The sequence below is a fragment of the Echiichthys vipera genome (assembly GCF_963691815.1).
Source record: "Echiichthys vipera genome assembly, chromosome: 15".
NCBI lineage: Eukaryota > Metazoa > Chordata > Actinopteri > Perciformes > Trachinidae > Echiichthys > Echiichthys vipera.
The window spans coordinates 7,749,855-7,767,509 of record NC_139840.1 but is presented as its reverse complement, the minus strand read 5'-3'; the positions used below and the strand labels follow the sequence as shown (position 1 = coordinate 7,767,509).

Here is a 17,655-nt window from a genome sequence, read left to right as displayed (position 1 = left end):
TTTTTTAATCAAATTTATTATTTTACAGCACAAGATATATTTTAAAAGTAAAAGCATCACCTAACTGTATAAAAATGTATTTTTTTCTTGTAACCTTTTCCTCTTAAAAAAATATTTCATTTCATTTTTTTATACATAACCAGACTGTAATAGAAAACCATGAGGCGATGTTTGTGAATGAACAGTATGTGGGCTGCACAAATGACCCTTTTTTATGTTAAGAATATGTACAGACACACAGAACAGGTATATTCAGAGGGATGCATGTGGTTTCTTTTGCATTCCAGTGATGATCTTCACCAGCATCAGCGCACTGAAAAGACATATTTATATCAGGGGACGTTTGGAAAAGGACTGAAAAGTACACATTTCTATTTGTCTCAGGTTTATGAAAGCACATGTCTGAATATTGTAAATGATTATCCCAGAATCCTTCAGATGGAAAGTGAAATCTTAAAGAAGGACTTGTGTCTCACCTCACTAAGGTCATTAAACCCGCTGGCATAAACTTCCATGAGTGGAGGAATCTCAGTCCCATCACCACGGTCAGAGTTCCTGAGGTGCCTGCAGGGAAACCGTTTTTATCACCCTGCGTTTGTGAAAGATGCAATTGGACTGTGACAGTTCAACAGGCGAAACTCGCTCACCTAGTGAAAGCCAGACATTCTTGGGATTTTGAGATGCCAGATAAGCGCCGACTGCTGCCAGCACGCCGAACAGGAGCCCTGCAGCCAGAGAGGCCACACTGCCTGTGGGGGAAAACGCAGGTCAAGTGGGGAATTAAATGGATCCATCTGTCACAATCATATCAATGATGTCAGAATAAATATTAGAAACACCTCTCAAATGTAACTTCACTTCAACAGCACCCCAAACTTATAGCGGAATAAATCCTTTAACATTTCAGTCCTGGTGGTTTTATAATTTCTGTTTAAGTGAAACACTCTTCCAGGAGTGTCGCCACAGACACCCAGTCTGTAACCCTGCACATGTGTTAATAGTACAGTACTGTCATCAGTGGGTCATAGTCTCTATCACCAATGTGTTGCCTCCTTTTCAGTTTCAACAAAACAAAACTCTCATGAAGGTAGGATTATTGCAATTAGCTGATTGACTAAATTAATTTGCAACAATCTCTCTTAATAGTTGGAAACATTTCATGATTCCAGTTTCGCAAAGATGTGGATTTGCTGCTTTACCTTTTTTCTTATTATTAATTAATAATATTGTATTCTACACTATTGGCACTATACAAACCAAACAGTTTTGTATAGAATTAATGGATAATGGATAAACTTAACTGTTCTCCATCATGGATAAATGGATAAACTTAACTGTTATCCATCATGGATAAATGGATAAACTTAACTGTTCTCCATCATGGATAAATCGATAAACTTAACTGTTCTCCATCATGGATAATCCTCTCCACCCTCTCCAACTCACACTGGTCAGACAGCGGAGCACCTTCTCCAAAAGGCTGCTTCAGCTTCGCTGTCGTAGCAACAGATACAGGAAATCTTTCCTGCCACAATCCATCACTTTTTATAATAACTCTCTCTCTCGTTTTTTTTTTGTATATATTATTACTGTTAGGTATATTTTGCATATTTTGATGTATATATTATTGTTTATGGCACCCTGTGCACTGTATATATACACTATGTATATATTTGATTCTATGTATGTTATGTACAAAGTGTTTATTTGCTGACCCACTACTGCTGTTACACAATAATTTCCCAGTCTGGGATCATTAAAGTCATTATATTCTATACAATTAACTGATACATTGATTATTAGTGAAGAAAATAATCAGCAGATTCATCCTTAAAAGAAAATAATCCTTAGTTACAGAGAGAATTTAAACAAAAACAGCTCCACCTCAACCAACTGACGTTAACTAAACGTTGTGTTTTGGGTTTTTACAGTGTAGTTTTGGTGCTTTTACTAAAGTAACGTGAGTAACTCCTTCACTGTAGTTGTATCTAAACACAGGACATGTAGGTGTGTCTCTCTACCTGCTTTCATGTAACCCATGAGTCCTCCTGCCGACACCAGAGCGGCATAGCTGAACCCAATCCAGTCTGCGGCCATGTCGGGCTCCAGGAACCGTGTGATGAATATCCGCAGCACCGGGACTTTAACACAACTTGTCAACAGCTCAACAACAACGTGTGACACCAAACGCGACGTTAACGTTACAACAAAGTAGTGAAAACGTTACTTGAAACACGCTTAAACTGACAACAGTTTGGGTACTTAGCAACTTCCGAATGTTAACCTGATGTTGTCACTTCCTGTGTCGTACAGCTTTATTTCAAAATAAAAGTATGTTAGAGTTTTTCATTATTTTTCATTGAATGAGATTTTCAACAGTGTCAAAGAACAACAGTGGTGCCTCATAACCGACTCATCACTATCTCTCCAGCAAATATATCCTTCACAACATGCATTCAGCAGCTGTGCTTTATCGCCTCCCCCTGGTAACTTTGAGTAAATGCTTGTTTGATATTCTTTCCATGCCACAAGGCAAACACACTATAGATACACTATAGCCAAATCCTGGAAATCTACTTCCAAACCAAGTATTAGTGTCTGGCTTCAGGACGATCAGCTTCACTTGCACAGGAAAAACTCACCTTCCTGTTAAAGGGTAAATATCTCATTTTTGACCGTATGTGGGGATCTTTTACAGTGTTCTTAGAGGGGAGGAAAGCATGTTCCCCGTGTGTAAACCATCAACAAAAGATGTAAGAAGAAGAATTCCTTTATTAGTCCCGCGAATGGGGAAATTCAATTTTCACTCTATTATTTTTCATTGTACACACACACACAGGCACGAAATACACACACGCACAGAAAGGACCTTTATACATGCAACTAATGGAGAGATGTTAGAGCGAGGGGGCTGCCAGTGACCGGGGCCCCGAGCAGTTGGGTTCGGTGCCCCGAGCAGATGGGTTCGGTGTCTGCCACCTAGGCAGTGCCCAGGAGATGAACTGGCACTTCTCCAGCCACCAGTCCACACTCCATGCATAGTCCACACAGGGACTCGAACCAGCAACCCTCCGGTTCCCAGCCCAGTCACCTATGGACTAAGCTACTACCGCCCCATGTAACAATGTATTTATTATACGTCTGTCTGTTTTTCACTCTGTCTTTTATAATGTTATATATATAATTTTGTAATGCTTTTCTCACTCTAAGGGAGTTGACGGATTGTTTATGTTTTTGGACTGTGGAAAAAATAACACTTGCTTCTGCCCTGTGATGTCTATCTCATTGAAGACGAGTGGTACTGCGATTGTTTCATTCTGCGCCTGTATCTTATCTTGTTGTAGTGGAAATTAATAAACACACTTGTTAGAAAAGAGAATGCGTTTGAAAACTTAAAATAAAAAGCAGTCGATGAATTATAAAACATTTTTATTGTCGCCCGTTTTACTTTCCTATTGTCTTATTTTCAGCGTTGACAACACATATATTCACAAAAAGCTGTACGTTATATCCCCTCTGTGTGGGAAGCACAAAGAGCGCACGCATGTGACCAAATAAGTCCAAATATGAAACAGTCCATGAATAATAAAACACGTTATTTTCCATTTCATTTTGCAGCACCTTTTTTCTTCTTTTTGGGTTTGCTCTCATCTTCTAGAACGACTTCTTCTGCTACTATTCGGACTCTCTTTGTCTTTGAAAGCTCCTGAGTGAGCTCTGTGGACAGAAGCAAACAGATTCACCCATATTTAATTCCAGTGGGAGGAAGCTGAACCACCTGCAGTGCATTACTATCAACATTAAAGGTAAAAGAAGACGAAACTCAACAGCCTCAGTATACTTTCATAAATCTAAAGGTCAAATCTCTTCCGTATTGTGATGATGATGTGGAACAAAAGTCAAGTGTTTGCAGGACAACTACCTTTAGATGTTGTCGCCTCAGCAGCTGGTTCCTCAGCGGCCTGCTGCACTGATGAAGGTTTCCACACAGCCAGGCACGTCAGTCTGGCCGTTGTGTTCACTTCCCAGAGGAGAGTTGGGGACTCCAGCTCCTGTTGGACGGCAGCAGCATTTCTACATCAACAGCAGCTCGGTAGGTAACAACAGTCTCATTCTGCTAATCCTTGTTTTCTTCTTCTAACAGGTTTTATGTCTGCCATTTTTACTACTTATCCAATTATATGTGAATACCTTATTTTAATGATTCCTTTTAAAATAACTTAATTATTCTGCTGATATAGCTCAACAGGTAATCATTAATGGAAATAACATTTTAACTAGGGATCGACCGATATGGATACGATGAAATGAGGATGGAAAACGATGAGACAAAAAGTGGAGGGTAGGAAGGAAGGAAAAGGCCCAGACGTAACTGATGCCTTTGTAAAAGTAAACCCTTCCTCCACCCAGTTGTCAGAGTCTGCTGCGAAGTGTATTTCTGACAACTGATATCTCTGTGTCACTGAGTCTGACACTGGACTTCTTATTTGTAATTTTTATGAAACATTTTTACATCAGACGGCATGAAATTGGGATCACTGGAGACACAAGTGTGTTGGGGCGGCAGTAGCTCAGTCCATAGGTGACTTGGCTGGGAATCGTAAGGTCGCTGGTTCAAGTTCCTGTGTGGACCATGTATGTGGCGTGGACTGGTGGCTGGAGAGGTGCCAGTTCATCTCCTGGGCACTGCCGAGGTGCTGTTTAGCAAGGCACTGAACCCCTAACTGCTCGAGGCGCCAGTCACTCACAACCCCCTCACTCCAACATCTCTCCTTAGTTGCATGTATAGGTCCTGTCTGTGCATGTGTGTATTTCAGGCCTGTGTGTGTAACATGATTAATAATAAGAGTGAAAAAATTCAATTTCCCCGAATAAATAAAGTCATTCTTCTTCTTCTTTAGGGCCAATGCTGATTCTTTTTTTCATTAACCTTAGCCGATGATCGATATGGACTGCTGATTTTTTTTGAGCAGATATTTGGAGCCAATATAACTTTTGCTTCCTCAATTTACATCATAAAAGTTACACAATGATGATAACAAATGTTACGAGTCTCTATTTAAAAAAAGGAACATCTATTCAACTTAAAAAAGGCGTCTCCAGCAATAAGGAGCTGCCTGTGGACTCCTGTCTGAGAATAATGCCGGGTGAACACAGCAGCCCGCATCAGCCGAGAACGATGGGCCTAAATCGGCCGGCCGATGTATCGGTCTATCACTTATTTTAATACATACACTGTTCTGCTCTTCGTTCGAAGTTTCACATAAATGGCTTACACTCAAATATTCAACAATAACACTAGAGACGTGCCTCTTTTAGATGTTGTTTCCACATTTTGATGAAGCCGTCGTTTGAAGCCGTCACCAGCACGCAGTAATCCTCCATCATGAAACTGTCGAGCGCTTTCACTCTGAAATCAAAAGCTATATTCAGTTTTCACCAATATGCCATGCGCTGTAAAAGAAACATTTTTGTTTTTCAATATTGGTGTACATTTTTAATTTCAAGCAATAAAAAAATGTAATTCTCCAAAGACCTAAATGCATACTTAAAAACACCTGCATGTGATGACTTTCAGACATGCATGGCGGTTGATCTATGCGTGAAGTAAAAAACAAAAACAAACAGTGAATGTACCTGGTTTCATGGGCCTTGAACTCACACAACCATTTCACTTTTCCCAGGTCACAGAATCTCACAATTTCATCATCTCCTGCGACGGCCAGGATGGCGTTCTGAACAACAAGCAGCATAACAACATCCATTTAAACATATTCTAACGTCGCTTTAGTACTGTCACATCTTGGTGTAATGGCAGATACCGGTCATCTCAACCGTGACATCTCCAGATCACATATAAACGTCAATATTAGTGCAAGTTTCTCAGTCATAGTCGCAGAACTCACGTTCAAGAACTTAACACTTGAGATCCTCTTGGGGTTCGTGATTGTTGCCGTCACAGAGGCCGTCTCCAGGTCGTAGACGTTCACCTCATTATTCACCACAGCCACGTATTTATCCCCATCTGGAGACCATCTGACAATGTGCGCGTCTGTTAAAAGTATAGAGAAGAAAAGGTTAGACGTACTAATAATTCTGGAAGAACTGAAACAGCACTTGAGTCAAGTATCCAAAAGGAAGCTTACTCTGTTTTATGTTTTTGATGAAAGCTGATCTTCCGTTAATTAGATTCCATGTTCTTAAAAGGAGAAAAGACGCAACAGTCATTTTTGATTCCATGATAAATGAATCGTCTTCGTCACAGACTTCATTGCAGAGCTGTGAATTTTACCTGAGAGTCTTATCAGTCCCAACTGAAAGTGCAAGTTTCCCAGATGGATGGACGGACAGCGATGTGACATGGCCACTGAGGAACACAGGAGGGAGGATAAAGCAAGTTACTAAACTTTGACTCGTCCCAGCCAACAAAACACAAGACAACAATCACACGAGCGCAAGCAATACGCAGCATCTCTCTCTGTGCTTACTGGTGAGCTTTGATGGATTTCAGACACTCCCACTTCTTTGTGCTCCACACACATATGAGTCCATCCTCTCCTCCACTTAGTAAATGAGACGTCCCGTAAAACTCCAGGCAGGTGACGCTGCCTGTGAAATACAGGAGAGTTAAGGTCAGGTGTGCAGACCACAAGCTAATGTCTTTATTTAGTGTGACAAATGGTAAAAAGCAAATAAGTCTTGCGAGATATTTATACATCTTGTCCCTGAAGTTAAGACAATCAATGAAGTCATCTGGATAAATGTGCTACAATTTAAACCTGAACAACCGGAGATACTGGCATTAAATAACCAGAGAGAAGGAAGAACGCTACTGAATTCCAACAAAATCAAATAAATAAATAAATAAGTAAATTAAGAGATTGTTGGATCATAAGAAACGGAAAAACCAAGACAAGGTACGACAAGGAAAAGTTGTAGACATCTGTGGAAATCATCATCATACATTGTAGAATCAGTCAGCGCACTTCACCCGATGTGAAACCGAAGATACTCACCATCGTGATGCAGTAGAGCTCCGTGTTCGATCCTCTTCTTCATGTCGTACAGCTGTATGGTCTCATCTTTGCTTCCTGTGACGACAAACCTCTCACTGGCTGCTGCACATGATATGGATGCTGTGTGAGCGTGATGTGTGAAGTCTGCCTTGGCTGTCCACTCCTGCATGACCAACAAAAATAACGACGGACTATTTGTAACAACTTGCACGCTTAAACCGGGAGAAAAGCACACAGAGTTGGACATCACCAAATGCACTGACAGCAGAGGTTACACTTAGTGATAGGCCGATACACTGGGCGTACAATATTATCGGCTGATATTTGCGTTGTATCGGCATCGACCGATGCAGGCTTCTGTGTTCGCCGACAGTTTTTTCCGGCATTATTTACAGACGGGCGTCCAAAGACAGCTCAGTGTAGCTGGAGACGCTGCAGTTCACTTGCAGACCATGCATAGATCGGATAAAGTAATGCTGACGTTCAAGGGATCTGTGCTTGTTCTAGGAGTTTTATTTAGCGACCACCTGACTAGAGGTTTGGCTGTGTGTGTGTGTGTGTGTGTGTGTGTGTGTGTGTGTGTTTCCAACTCCCTCTCTCCCTACTTGGAGCAGGGTAGATTTCCCTTGCCATCGCACTGATGCCATAGCACACGCCCAGAAGAGCTTTAATGATGAGATGTGTTTCATACGTAGTTCCATGTTATTCGCGTTAACCTGTATCATGTACGAAACAATAACTACTCAAGAAAATCGGCAGTCCGTATCGGTCATCGGCTAAGGCTGATGAAAAAAAATTGGCATCGGCCTTAAAAAATCCATATCGGTCGATCCCTGGTTACACTGCCCACCGTTAGGCACTGAAGACCATGACATTTTTGGTTATAGTATCACACGCAGGTTGTTGTCCTGTTAAAAACTGTCCATCAATCTCAGTGACAGTTTAGTTTTTAAGAACCAGAGAGAAGAAAATACAACGCAGATTAACTGTGATATATAACTACAAAATAAAACACCGCAACTTACCTTCTCATCAGTATTCAGTCGGTAACCAAAGGCGATCTGCTCGTAGCTCCCAGCAATCAGCTCCAGCAGCGCTGCCATGCTGTAGCTACAGGGGCTAAGTTAAGCTAGCAGGCTAACAGCAGCTTTCTCCCGTCAGACGTCAGCTTCTCCTGCGGCAACAGCTGATAACCGCCGCGCAGAGGCTACGTGTGAACACAAGAGCCGATAAACGACGCAAACGCGGTGAAGCTAGTTAAACTTGACTGTCTACTAGCTAGTTTTGACAAACCCACTTCCACAACAACATGTGCGCGTGCGGCTGACGCGTTTAAGCAAAAGTTTACTCCTTTCCGGTGGTGGTTTTCAAAATAAAAGCAGGTGTTGTGACGCGTCAACGCCTCAACATCAGAGAAGGACCTGACAAATATGATACGACTGAAAGACTCATTTTGAGAAGTTTGATAGAAAAATCAGGGGTTGATACGATCAAAATACTAAATGGTCAAATGGTTAACGACAATGTATGTGTTTATGTGTTAAATCACAATATATGGCCTTTTAACTTTTAATAAACCGGTGGATTGTTACTCCAGGTAGGGAATGAGTCCTTACCCCAAGTGAAGGAGTTCAAGTACCTCGGGATCATGTTCACGAGTGAGGGGACGATGGAGCGTGAGTTTGGCCGGAGAATCGGAGCAGCCGGAAGGCAAAGCTCTCGATCTACCGGTCAATCTTCGTTCCTACCCTCACCTATGGTCATGAAAGCTGGGTCATGACCGAAAGAACTGGAGTCTCCCTTAGAAATAGGGTGAGAAGTTCAGCCATCCGTGAGGAACTCGGAGTAGAGCCGCTGCTCCTTAGCGTTGAAAGGAGCCAGTTGAGGTGGTTCAGGATCATCTAGTAAGGATGAACCCTGGGCGCCTCCCTAGGGAGGTGTTCCAGGCACGTCCAGCTGGGAGGAGGCCTTGGGGAAGACCCAGGACTAGGTGGAGAGATTATATCTCAACACTGGCCTGGGAACGCCTCGGGATCCCCCAGTTAGAGCTGGTTAATGTGGCCCGGGAAAGGGAAGTTTGGGGTCCCCTGCTAAAGCTGCTGCCCCCGCGACCCGACCCCGGATAAGCGGATGAAGATGAGATGAGATGAGATGAGATGATGGGATGAAATTTGAATTATTTCAAAACATGTTATTAAATAACTAAATATTTGTGGGTTCTTTGTTGACGGTTTATCATGATAGCTTTTTTTATAACAACATGTTTTTTATAACAACAAGTCATATCTGTGAGATCAAAAAATCGTAAAATCATCCCCGGGTCTAACACTGATTAGCTCGGAGCAGTACGGTAAAGGCATGAAAACGTCTATTTTAACCACTAATGCAAATAACACCAAACCTCTGCAGTAGCATGAGAAGAGTCTTTACACAAACAACGTAGTTAGTGAACCCGGAGTTTATTAAAAGAGTGTTTTAAAGACTTACCTACTGGCCCAGGTACCAGCTCCTCTCCTAGTAAAGTCCATTCAAGTCGATTGTCTAATGCAATCCAAAAGAAGGAGCTCATTGTTGCTTTGTTTAATATGTGTAAGGACTCTTCTCATGCTACTGCAGAGTTTTGGTGTTATTTTGAGCAGTATTAGTGGTCAAATGCGTTCACCGTACTGCCCCGAGCTAATCAGTGTTGGCCACATTTGGCTGTTAGCAACTCTCCCGGATTTCTCCGTTAACAGTTTATTCACGAAAAAAATTTGTCTCGATGGCTTATTTGATAAGTGTATTTGCCAAAAAAGACCCTGGGATGATTTTACGCTGGAATTTCACTTTAAAATCTCTGAACACCAAACCTTACTATCGCCAGATGACTTTCATTCCGCCTTGGCTCCCCCTAGCTCCGCTCAACCATCTAGATTCGCTCCATAGCAGAGGGACTTCAGGGTTCGTGAAAAAAGGTCGGACCAATTAGGACCACCGGGCGGGGTTTTATAGATGTGACGTAGCAGAGAAGCAACTGTGGCGGCTCGCATCGAGGAAGCAGGCGTCAACATGGATGCTGCTATTTCATCCGTGTTGTCCGATCTAGTGATTATTTCTTCTTTAAAAGAACCAGAGAACGGCTCTGAAGGCTTTTGTTGGTGGATACGATGTTGGCTGTTGTGTTTGGCGTCACTCATCAGTGTCACAGGTTGGTTTCGATGTGAGTGGTTGAAGTAGCACATCAATAAAGATGACGGACAAGTGGTTTATCCAATCATATGCAAGGATTTTTGACAAGGCCCAGCCTCCTGAAATCACTTTCCTATGAAGCGATCCCAGATGGATGAGTGAAGAAAGGCGGAACACAATTCATCTGGCGAGAGTCAGGTTACCGAACACCCGCACAAGTGTTTCAGTTATTCTGGCTGACGCCTGGGTTGAAGCTGGGCGGAGCTTGGATGGGAATTTATGAGGTCACAAATCTCCATCTCCCAATAAGAATGATAGTCATTTTTTCTCCTGCCTTAACAGGTGCAACAAAGCTAACAGGAGGCTCAAGAACATGCCACAATACACACACAGTCCAGAGAAGGGGTCTAACCATCCACATTAACACCTGCATGGAGGTTCACAGGCTTTAATCATTTTCCAAGAAGACAATAAGCCTGTGAATGTTCTCATTCGTCCAGGTCATCGTTATCCTCAAAGCAATTTCAGTCAAAAAACAACTGGACTGGTTGTTTGTATAGGAAGACGTTTCACCTCTCATCCAAGAGGCTTCATCAGTTCATGTACGCATCTGACCAGGCTGGGACTGAAATTGCTTTGAGGATTTCCAAGAAGACATTAATTCAGAGTCTAGTAAAATAGCCTACATTTTTGTTTATTTGCTATATCACTCAGGAGACAGGAATCACACTCTAATGACTGTTTTGAGGTAAAATATTAGTGAATACTGTTGCGTTATTAACCAGAGGATGGGGTGCGCCCCTTTAATGACAGGAGGGCGTGTCGCATCTTCGGGTCTTATAATTGGCTGAGTATTGCAGGTTCCCATGGTAACGTCATGATTGACACCTCAGATAACAGTTCACATGAAACGGTAGTATCACTGAGAGGATGGGAAGTAACTCTCTGCACTGAACGGAGTCATAGCACGGAGGTAGGTTTGTGGGTGACAAATAACATCGCTGCACCCGAATAACTTTTAACTTTTAAACTAATTTCTACAGTTCCTGTCACGTGCATGTTTCCTATCAGCTAATTGTTGGCATTTTCCAGTCATTTTAAACCGTTTCAACACGTTGTTTACAGTCAAGACGCACTATTTCATGTAAACATCAGCCAAACTGTAACGTGATACTTTATTGATGGTGATGTCGAGAATAAGTAAAGGTTTGTAGGTTTTGTTTCCAAATGTCCAACAGCTGTTCTCAGTGCAGATGACAGGTTTGCACAGTGTAATCAAGGATGTTGAGGTTGTTTGTTTGTTTGTTTGTTTGTTTGTAAGTGAGTGCTGCAGGTTCTGGTATTGATGAGTGGGTAAAGTTATGCAACAGCACAAACAAGGAACAGTCTCTGCTGTGATAAAAGTGTGCAGCTGTCCTCCCTTGTGATGTTCATATCTGTGCCCTGGCTTGTTTAAGAACAGAGAAGTTTCTGTGTCAGAGGGCTCCTTCTTCCTGTCATCTGCTTCTTACTCAACTCTGTCTTTTTCAGTGTTGAACAGCTGCTCTGTCTAGATGGCAGGAAGGGTGTGGCGGTTGTTTGAGACACTTTTAATGGCATTGTCACTTGAAGATAATGAGCAGATGCAAAGGTTTTAAACCCACGGGAGCAACTGATCATGGTCTCGCATTGTACCCTGAGTCCTAACAGCTATTATCTGGAGGTTTTAGGCCTCGTGATGGAGTTGTAACTCAATGATGGAGATGGGGTCTTTTCGTGCAGCCAAGGAAGAAAACACCAGAGGCTAGACTGGTCCCTGGGAACGAAACTAATAAAATAACAGAAGACCTTCAGCTGATGTGAGGGCTTCAGGCCAGAGACACTTTATTTAAAAGAATGCAAATTAAAGGAGCTTCCCCATCAGAGAGCTTAAGTGCAACATTGGCTACGTTTTAATGCAAGGCCGACATGAACTGCAACATTTCAATGATACTTAAACGGAACAAAGTAATACATGTGCAAGTTGACTCTTAAAATGTACAATATTCATCACTGTACTTGATTAGACAAGCGAGAGTTTCGAACACCTGGATGACATTTTTGCATTTGTTTGAAATGGTAATTTCACCCAAATCACAAAAACATTATTCCTCTTTTTTGTAGATACAGTCAGTCCGGCTAGACACAGCTAGAATACAGGGAAGTGGTTGTTTTTTTTGTAATTTGGGTGAACTGACCCCTCACTTCCAGAAAATATAAATTTTTTTAGACCAACAAAATTACAGTACTTGAAAATCCAGTTTGAAACAAGATTACAAGCTTTTTTTTCTACTAAGAATTTGATATATTAGGGCGACTTCCTGTTAACTGCTGTTATCTGTTATCTGTGTCCCAGTAAAAGGGTATTGTGATGAGCTGGAGGTCTATTTAATGTCATTACTTGGTTGATTTAATCAGTGTTGGTAAAACAAGGGACCTCTTTTTAAACTGGTAAAACATTAGATCCTGCTGTGCAGTAGGACACCTCACTGGTGGAGTACAGTAGATGTGGAGAAGCAGCATCTGCTCAAGAGTCTCAGCTTAGCACTCATACTCAATTTATGCACTTCAAGACAGTATGCAGGAATATTCAACCACACCATTTTAGAATAGGTGAAAATAACATTTGTACTGCATGAGAAACTGTCTGAGATTATCATAAAGTGGGCATGTCTGTAAAAGTAGGTCTCGTGGGTACCCGTAGAACCCATTTGTATGCAGATATCTTGAGGTCAGAGGTCAAGGGACCCCTTTGAAAACAGCCATGCCAAGTTTCTATTTCCAAAATTGGTACCAGTTTACAATTTTTATCATTTTGAATTTTGCAGTTCACACACAAACCTAAAGAGAAAGTTTAAAAGTGAAGTTTGAAGTGACGCATTTTGTGTGCAAAATACTCTCAAATATTTCACACAAGCAACAAAAGCATTTTTTTCCCCATCAAACATAACATATTTTTTAAATCAATTATTACACAATAAACAGCAAAGTACAGCTATCAATATGAACTAGTTCAAACTTCATTTTTACTGTGCCCTCTCTGTTTTGTCTAACACTACTACTCAACTTAACTCACTGCTTTCCCACTTTTTCACAGTCAAAAGGCCGACCAGGAGCTCACCGAGGTGCTAAACCAACTCTGGCGCCTGGATACAAACCGCCTCAGGCCGGGGACTGATTACATTATTTCCCTCCAGGTCAGTACCGCAAATCAGCCTTTGCCCGCTAGTCTGCAATGCAAAACCCTCAGTCAGAGATACACGCAACCCATGCAGTCAATTTCCCTGCCTTTACAGTTACATGCTGATGTCTGTCTGTGTATTTGTATGTGTTCTTCTCAGGGGAGGGCAGGTTATGTGGCTCAAGGCAGTAACTATGCCAGAGACAGGGCAAGGGCTCCTCTCTTCACCTACGTCAATGAAGACAAACTCAAGGGTATCGAGACATATTTACGTAAGTAGCAGTTCATTTTCTTCCCATTACACTCCTTCTTTTGCCAGAACTACCTGCATGTGTATTTTATTAATGCAGATTTCATCAACTTGTTGGACAACTACGAGGTGTCCACGGGCGTGTCAGAGACGGTGACGTCAGAGGAGCTTCAGGAGAACAGGCTCTTTATCAATTCCATGATGGAGACCGAAGTCATGAAGGTGCAGTGGCTGTGAGAGAGAGGAGTCATGTCGTTAAAGGGGTAGTTTGGATTTATTTGAAGTAGGGTTATATGAGGTTGTATTCTGCAGCAGTTTGGACAAGCAGGCACAGAACTGAAGCAATGTTCTGTGCTGTGGACACAGAACATTGGGCCACACTTCAAAACGTGTTTTAGCCACCTAAAAAAGGAACATCTAAAATATACAATATCAGTTTAAATGTAGACTTTATTTAGAATATTTTGACTGCTTTATCTTTCCGTCGAACATCATCCATCCATCCATCTTCAACCGCTTGTCCCTGTCGGGGTCACAGGGGGGCTGGAGCTGATCCCAGCTGACATCGGGGTGGGGTGGGGTACACCCTTGACAGGACGCCAGTCTGTCACAGGGCACATAGAGACAAACAGAGACAGACAACCATTCACACCTACGGGCAATTTTAGACTCATCAATGAACCTAACACCTGCACGTCTTTGGACTGGGGAGGAAGCCGGAGAATCCGGAGCAAACCCACGCAGACACGGGGAGAACATGCAACGGTGCTAACCACCACACCACCGTGCCGCCCCTTTCTGTCGAACAGCCCTGTTTAAATATAAGCAGAGGGAACTAAAGCCGTTATCTATGCTCTCGTCAAAGCCACCAGATTGACCAAAAACTGTAATTTTACCTCACAGAACACAGGAGATGCTGGTTTGTTACAGATCGAGGCAGCTGTAGACCAGCAACTCCCGTGTTCTGCGAGGTGAAATGACAGTTTTTGTCCAGAGCAGCACATTGCATTCTGTATCTATACCGTATACTTTAACTATGGATAAGTACCTCATACAATGCCACTTCAAAAAAATCTGAATCAGCCACAGACTATACGAAAGAGTTAATCCTCAACATACAGATAGATATAAAATAATAATATATATGATTCTAGATTGGTAGAATGCGTTCAACTGTATATATGCTATCACAATACATGAAATAAAAACTGTAACTTCTCTTTCATTAAGCTTTTTAGTCTGCGCTGCATCCTTATTTTAGGAAAATGTTTCTTGCACTTTATTTTGTGCTCAATAACAGGAACTATACGTTAAATGTTTTACTAGTGAACAAAACAATCTCAAAACAAAGCCAGTTAGTCGTTCTGGGTCTTTATCACAAGATCTTCCCCGGCAAGTTTGCTCAATCTGTAGATGTTTAAATATCAGTTTTTCTGGCACTTTATGAATTCTCGTCCATGTTGGCTTAACGGATAAAAAACATATTGACTATTTCCAGGGTTTCCAAGAGTACAGTTTCATCCTGACAAACTATTTTATAGCTTGAACTGTAATCATGCTGTCCGTTTTTTATTTCATAGTGCGCTCACAAGTATCTGGTCAGGAAGGGGCAGTCACCATCAGACCCCGGACAGTTCAAGAGACAACTGTATGAGATCTGGTTCCGCCTCTACCACAGGGACAGGAGTGGAGGGTGAGTTTCACACTAACAGCAGGGGGAGCTGCTGTAATGAAGAGAGAGCGTTTCGGTTTCAGTAGAAAACTGCACTTTAAAATGTAACGATCGTTCTTTTTTTAATGGTGCCTTTTGTGTTCAATTCATTTTTCAAATCATGGCGGAAATTACTTTTTCAGTTTTTTTCATTCAACATTAAGATTCAAGATTCAAGAAGCTTTATTTATCCCAAGGGAAGTCATTGTGCAACAGTTTCAATACAAAGATGGGAAAGGATCAGAGTAACAATAAGCATAAACATAAATCAAATCAAAATAAAGCTAACGTAAAATAAATCAAACAATTAACTGAGTGTGATAGACATTGTGGTTAAGCGTAGGTATAAACAATATACAACAATACGCACAATTAAGAATAATGGTTGTATTTCAGCAGCAAACTGAAATCAGCAGAAATGTAGAGCTGAGTAGACTTAAATGTCTTTAATGTAATTATCACAAGTAATATTGTTATTGCAATATTCAACAACACAATATTGCATATCTTCCAGCCCTAGTAGTAATCCTGTTTTGAGACTGTGGAAAGAAATATATATCAATACATTCATTCATTCATCTTCAACCGATTATCCCGGGGTCGGGGTCGCGGGGGTACTGGAGCCGATCCCAGCTTACATCGGACGTGAGGCGGGGTACACCCTGGACAGGACGGCAGTCTGTCGCAGGGCACATAGAGACGAACAGAGACAGACAACCATTCACACCTAAGGGCAATTTAGAGTCGTCAATGAACCTAACACGTGCATGTCTTTGGATTGTGGGAGGAAACCGGGGAACCCGGAGAAAACCCACACAGACACGGGGAGAACATGCAAACTTCTCGCTGTGAGGCGACAGTGCTAACCACTACACCACCGTGTAGCCCTATATCAATACATACATATATAAACACTTTGATAATAAACACTCACTGACTTTTCTGGAGCTTTTAACCCCATCTCACAGTCTTCATCAGTCAAATGAGTTTTGCTAAAAATAAAACTGCCCCAAAAAAGGTAGAAAGTAAGTGGAGTTTAAACTTTTCTAGTCAAACTTCTTTTTCCAAGGACGCACTTTCGTACTAAAGAACTGTGGATGGGTTAAACTTCAATTTTGTTTGTTGTACTGATAAAAACATTTAATTTGCATATATTTGATTTTCAGCTGCTTCTTAAAGGGAGAGTCGCAGGTTGTTTTACATTTAGTGCGTTCATCCTTCATCTAGGCAGCAATGCAAACACAGTAGATAAAGAGGAAATAAAGTTCTAATCTCAGGATGTATGTGAGCACACATCGATAAACCTATCTTTGCAACATATTGATGCTTTTCATCACAGAGAGGATTCCTGTGGATTTGAACATGTGTTTGTGGGAGAAACCAAGTTCAACCGGGAGATCATGGGTCTTCACAACTGGGTCCAGTTCTACCTGCAGGAGAAACACGACCATGTTGACTACAAAGGCTACAAAGCAAGAGATAGAAAAGATACAGTAAGAAAACACTGTGTCATTTAGCACTTACTGAACACCTTATAATGGTATGAGTGCCTTCATGAAGCTTTTTGGTCTTCGCAGCCTGATGAAGACGACCACGTTCTGAACCTGCAGTTCAGTTGGAAAGGTCTGGTGAAGCCGATTGGTGGCTCCTTCATTGGCGTCAGTCCGGAGTTTGAGGTGGCTCTGTTCACCATCATCTTCCTCATGTCGACTGAGAAGGCGACATCTGTGGTGGTGAAAGTGGACGAGTACGTGCTGGAGCTGGTTGTCTATCGGCACGGGCGATCCATCGGCACGTCCTACCCCAAACTGCTCAGCAGCAACCACAGGGATCTGTAATATCACTCCACCCGATGTGTCAGCTGACATGTAAACATTTGCATTTTTAACAATTTGCGTTACACTTGATTTTATTGTTGTGCAGTATACACCAAAGAGATATCTGGATCAAGTTCTTTCTACACTAAACGTCTTAAAAAGGCTTAAACTGTCTATAATGAGCGGTTTTCATCCTACACCTCTTAATCTCAATTTATATCACGGAAGGCATACAGCTTGTTATTAATCAGTTATCTGTCTTATTCTGTATACTATTAAGAAGTAAATAAAAGTTTATTTGTCTACAAAATACCGTTGACATTGTTATTCTCCCCTATTTGTGAAATTAGGCCAAAGAGTTCATGAGAGTTTGAGAGAAACGGAGCATAGTTGGACTGTAAACTGGAATGTCTGTCTAAATACAGTTGGTCGTTTTTGCCCTACCTAAAACTATGTATTATTAAAGATCTTAAATTAAACAGATGTTTCTATCA

General features: G+C 41.7%; 3 protein-coding genes across 3 annotated transcripts; 1 reads left to right on the top strand and 2 right to left on the bottom strand.

Annotated features, from left to right (window-relative positions):
- Window positions 1-69: 69 nt before the first annotated feature.
- LOC310957972 (transmembrane protein 14C-like) lies at window positions 70-2,264 on the bottom strand. The gene is made up of 4 exons (XM_083928740.1): window positions 2,022-2,264; window positions 648-749; window positions 477-564; window positions 70-313 (listed from the first exon to the last, which is right to left on the bottom strand). The coding sequence occupies exons 1-4, from the start codon at window positions 2,095-2,097 to the stop codon at window positions 253-255; spliced, it is 327 nt and encodes a 108-aa protein (XP_083784866.1). The 5' UTR covers window positions 2,098-2,264; the 3' UTR covers window positions 70-252.
- A 1,148-nt stretch (window positions 2,265-3,412) lies between these two features.
- pak1ip1 (PAK1 interacting protein 1) lies at window positions 3,413-8,334 on the bottom strand. The gene is made up of 10 exons (XM_083928724.1): window positions 8,042-8,334; window positions 7,017-7,179; window positions 6,489-6,609; window positions 6,293-6,367; window positions 6,147-6,199; window positions 5,907-6,052; window positions 5,638-5,735; window positions 5,311-5,410; window positions 3,923-4,052; window positions 3,413-3,717 (listed from the first exon to the last, which is right to left on the bottom strand). Exons 1-10 carry the CDS (start codon window positions 8,117-8,119, stop codon window positions 3,608-3,610), a joined length of 1,074 nt encoding a protein of 357 aa, XP_083784850.1. The 5' UTR covers window positions 8,120-8,334; the 3' UTR covers window positions 3,413-3,607.
- A 2,768-nt stretch (window positions 8,335-11,102) lies between these two features.
- On the top strand, window positions 11,103-17,634 carry LOC310957241 (uridylate-specific endoribonuclease C-like). Its single transcript, XM_083927729.1, has 7 exons — window positions 11,103-11,157; window positions 13,300-13,399; window positions 13,544-13,655; window positions 13,734-13,855; window positions 15,214-15,326; window positions 16,684-16,837; window positions 16,922-17,634. The coding sequence occupies exons 4-7, from the start codon at window positions 13,832-13,834 to the stop codon at window positions 17,180-17,182; spliced, it is 552 nt and encodes a 183-aa protein (XP_083783855.1). The 5' UTR covers window positions 11,103-11,157; window positions 13,300-13,399; window positions 13,544-13,655; window positions 13,734-13,831; the 3' UTR covers window positions 17,183-17,634.
- The last annotated feature ends 21 nt before the right edge of the window (window positions 17,635-17,655 follow it).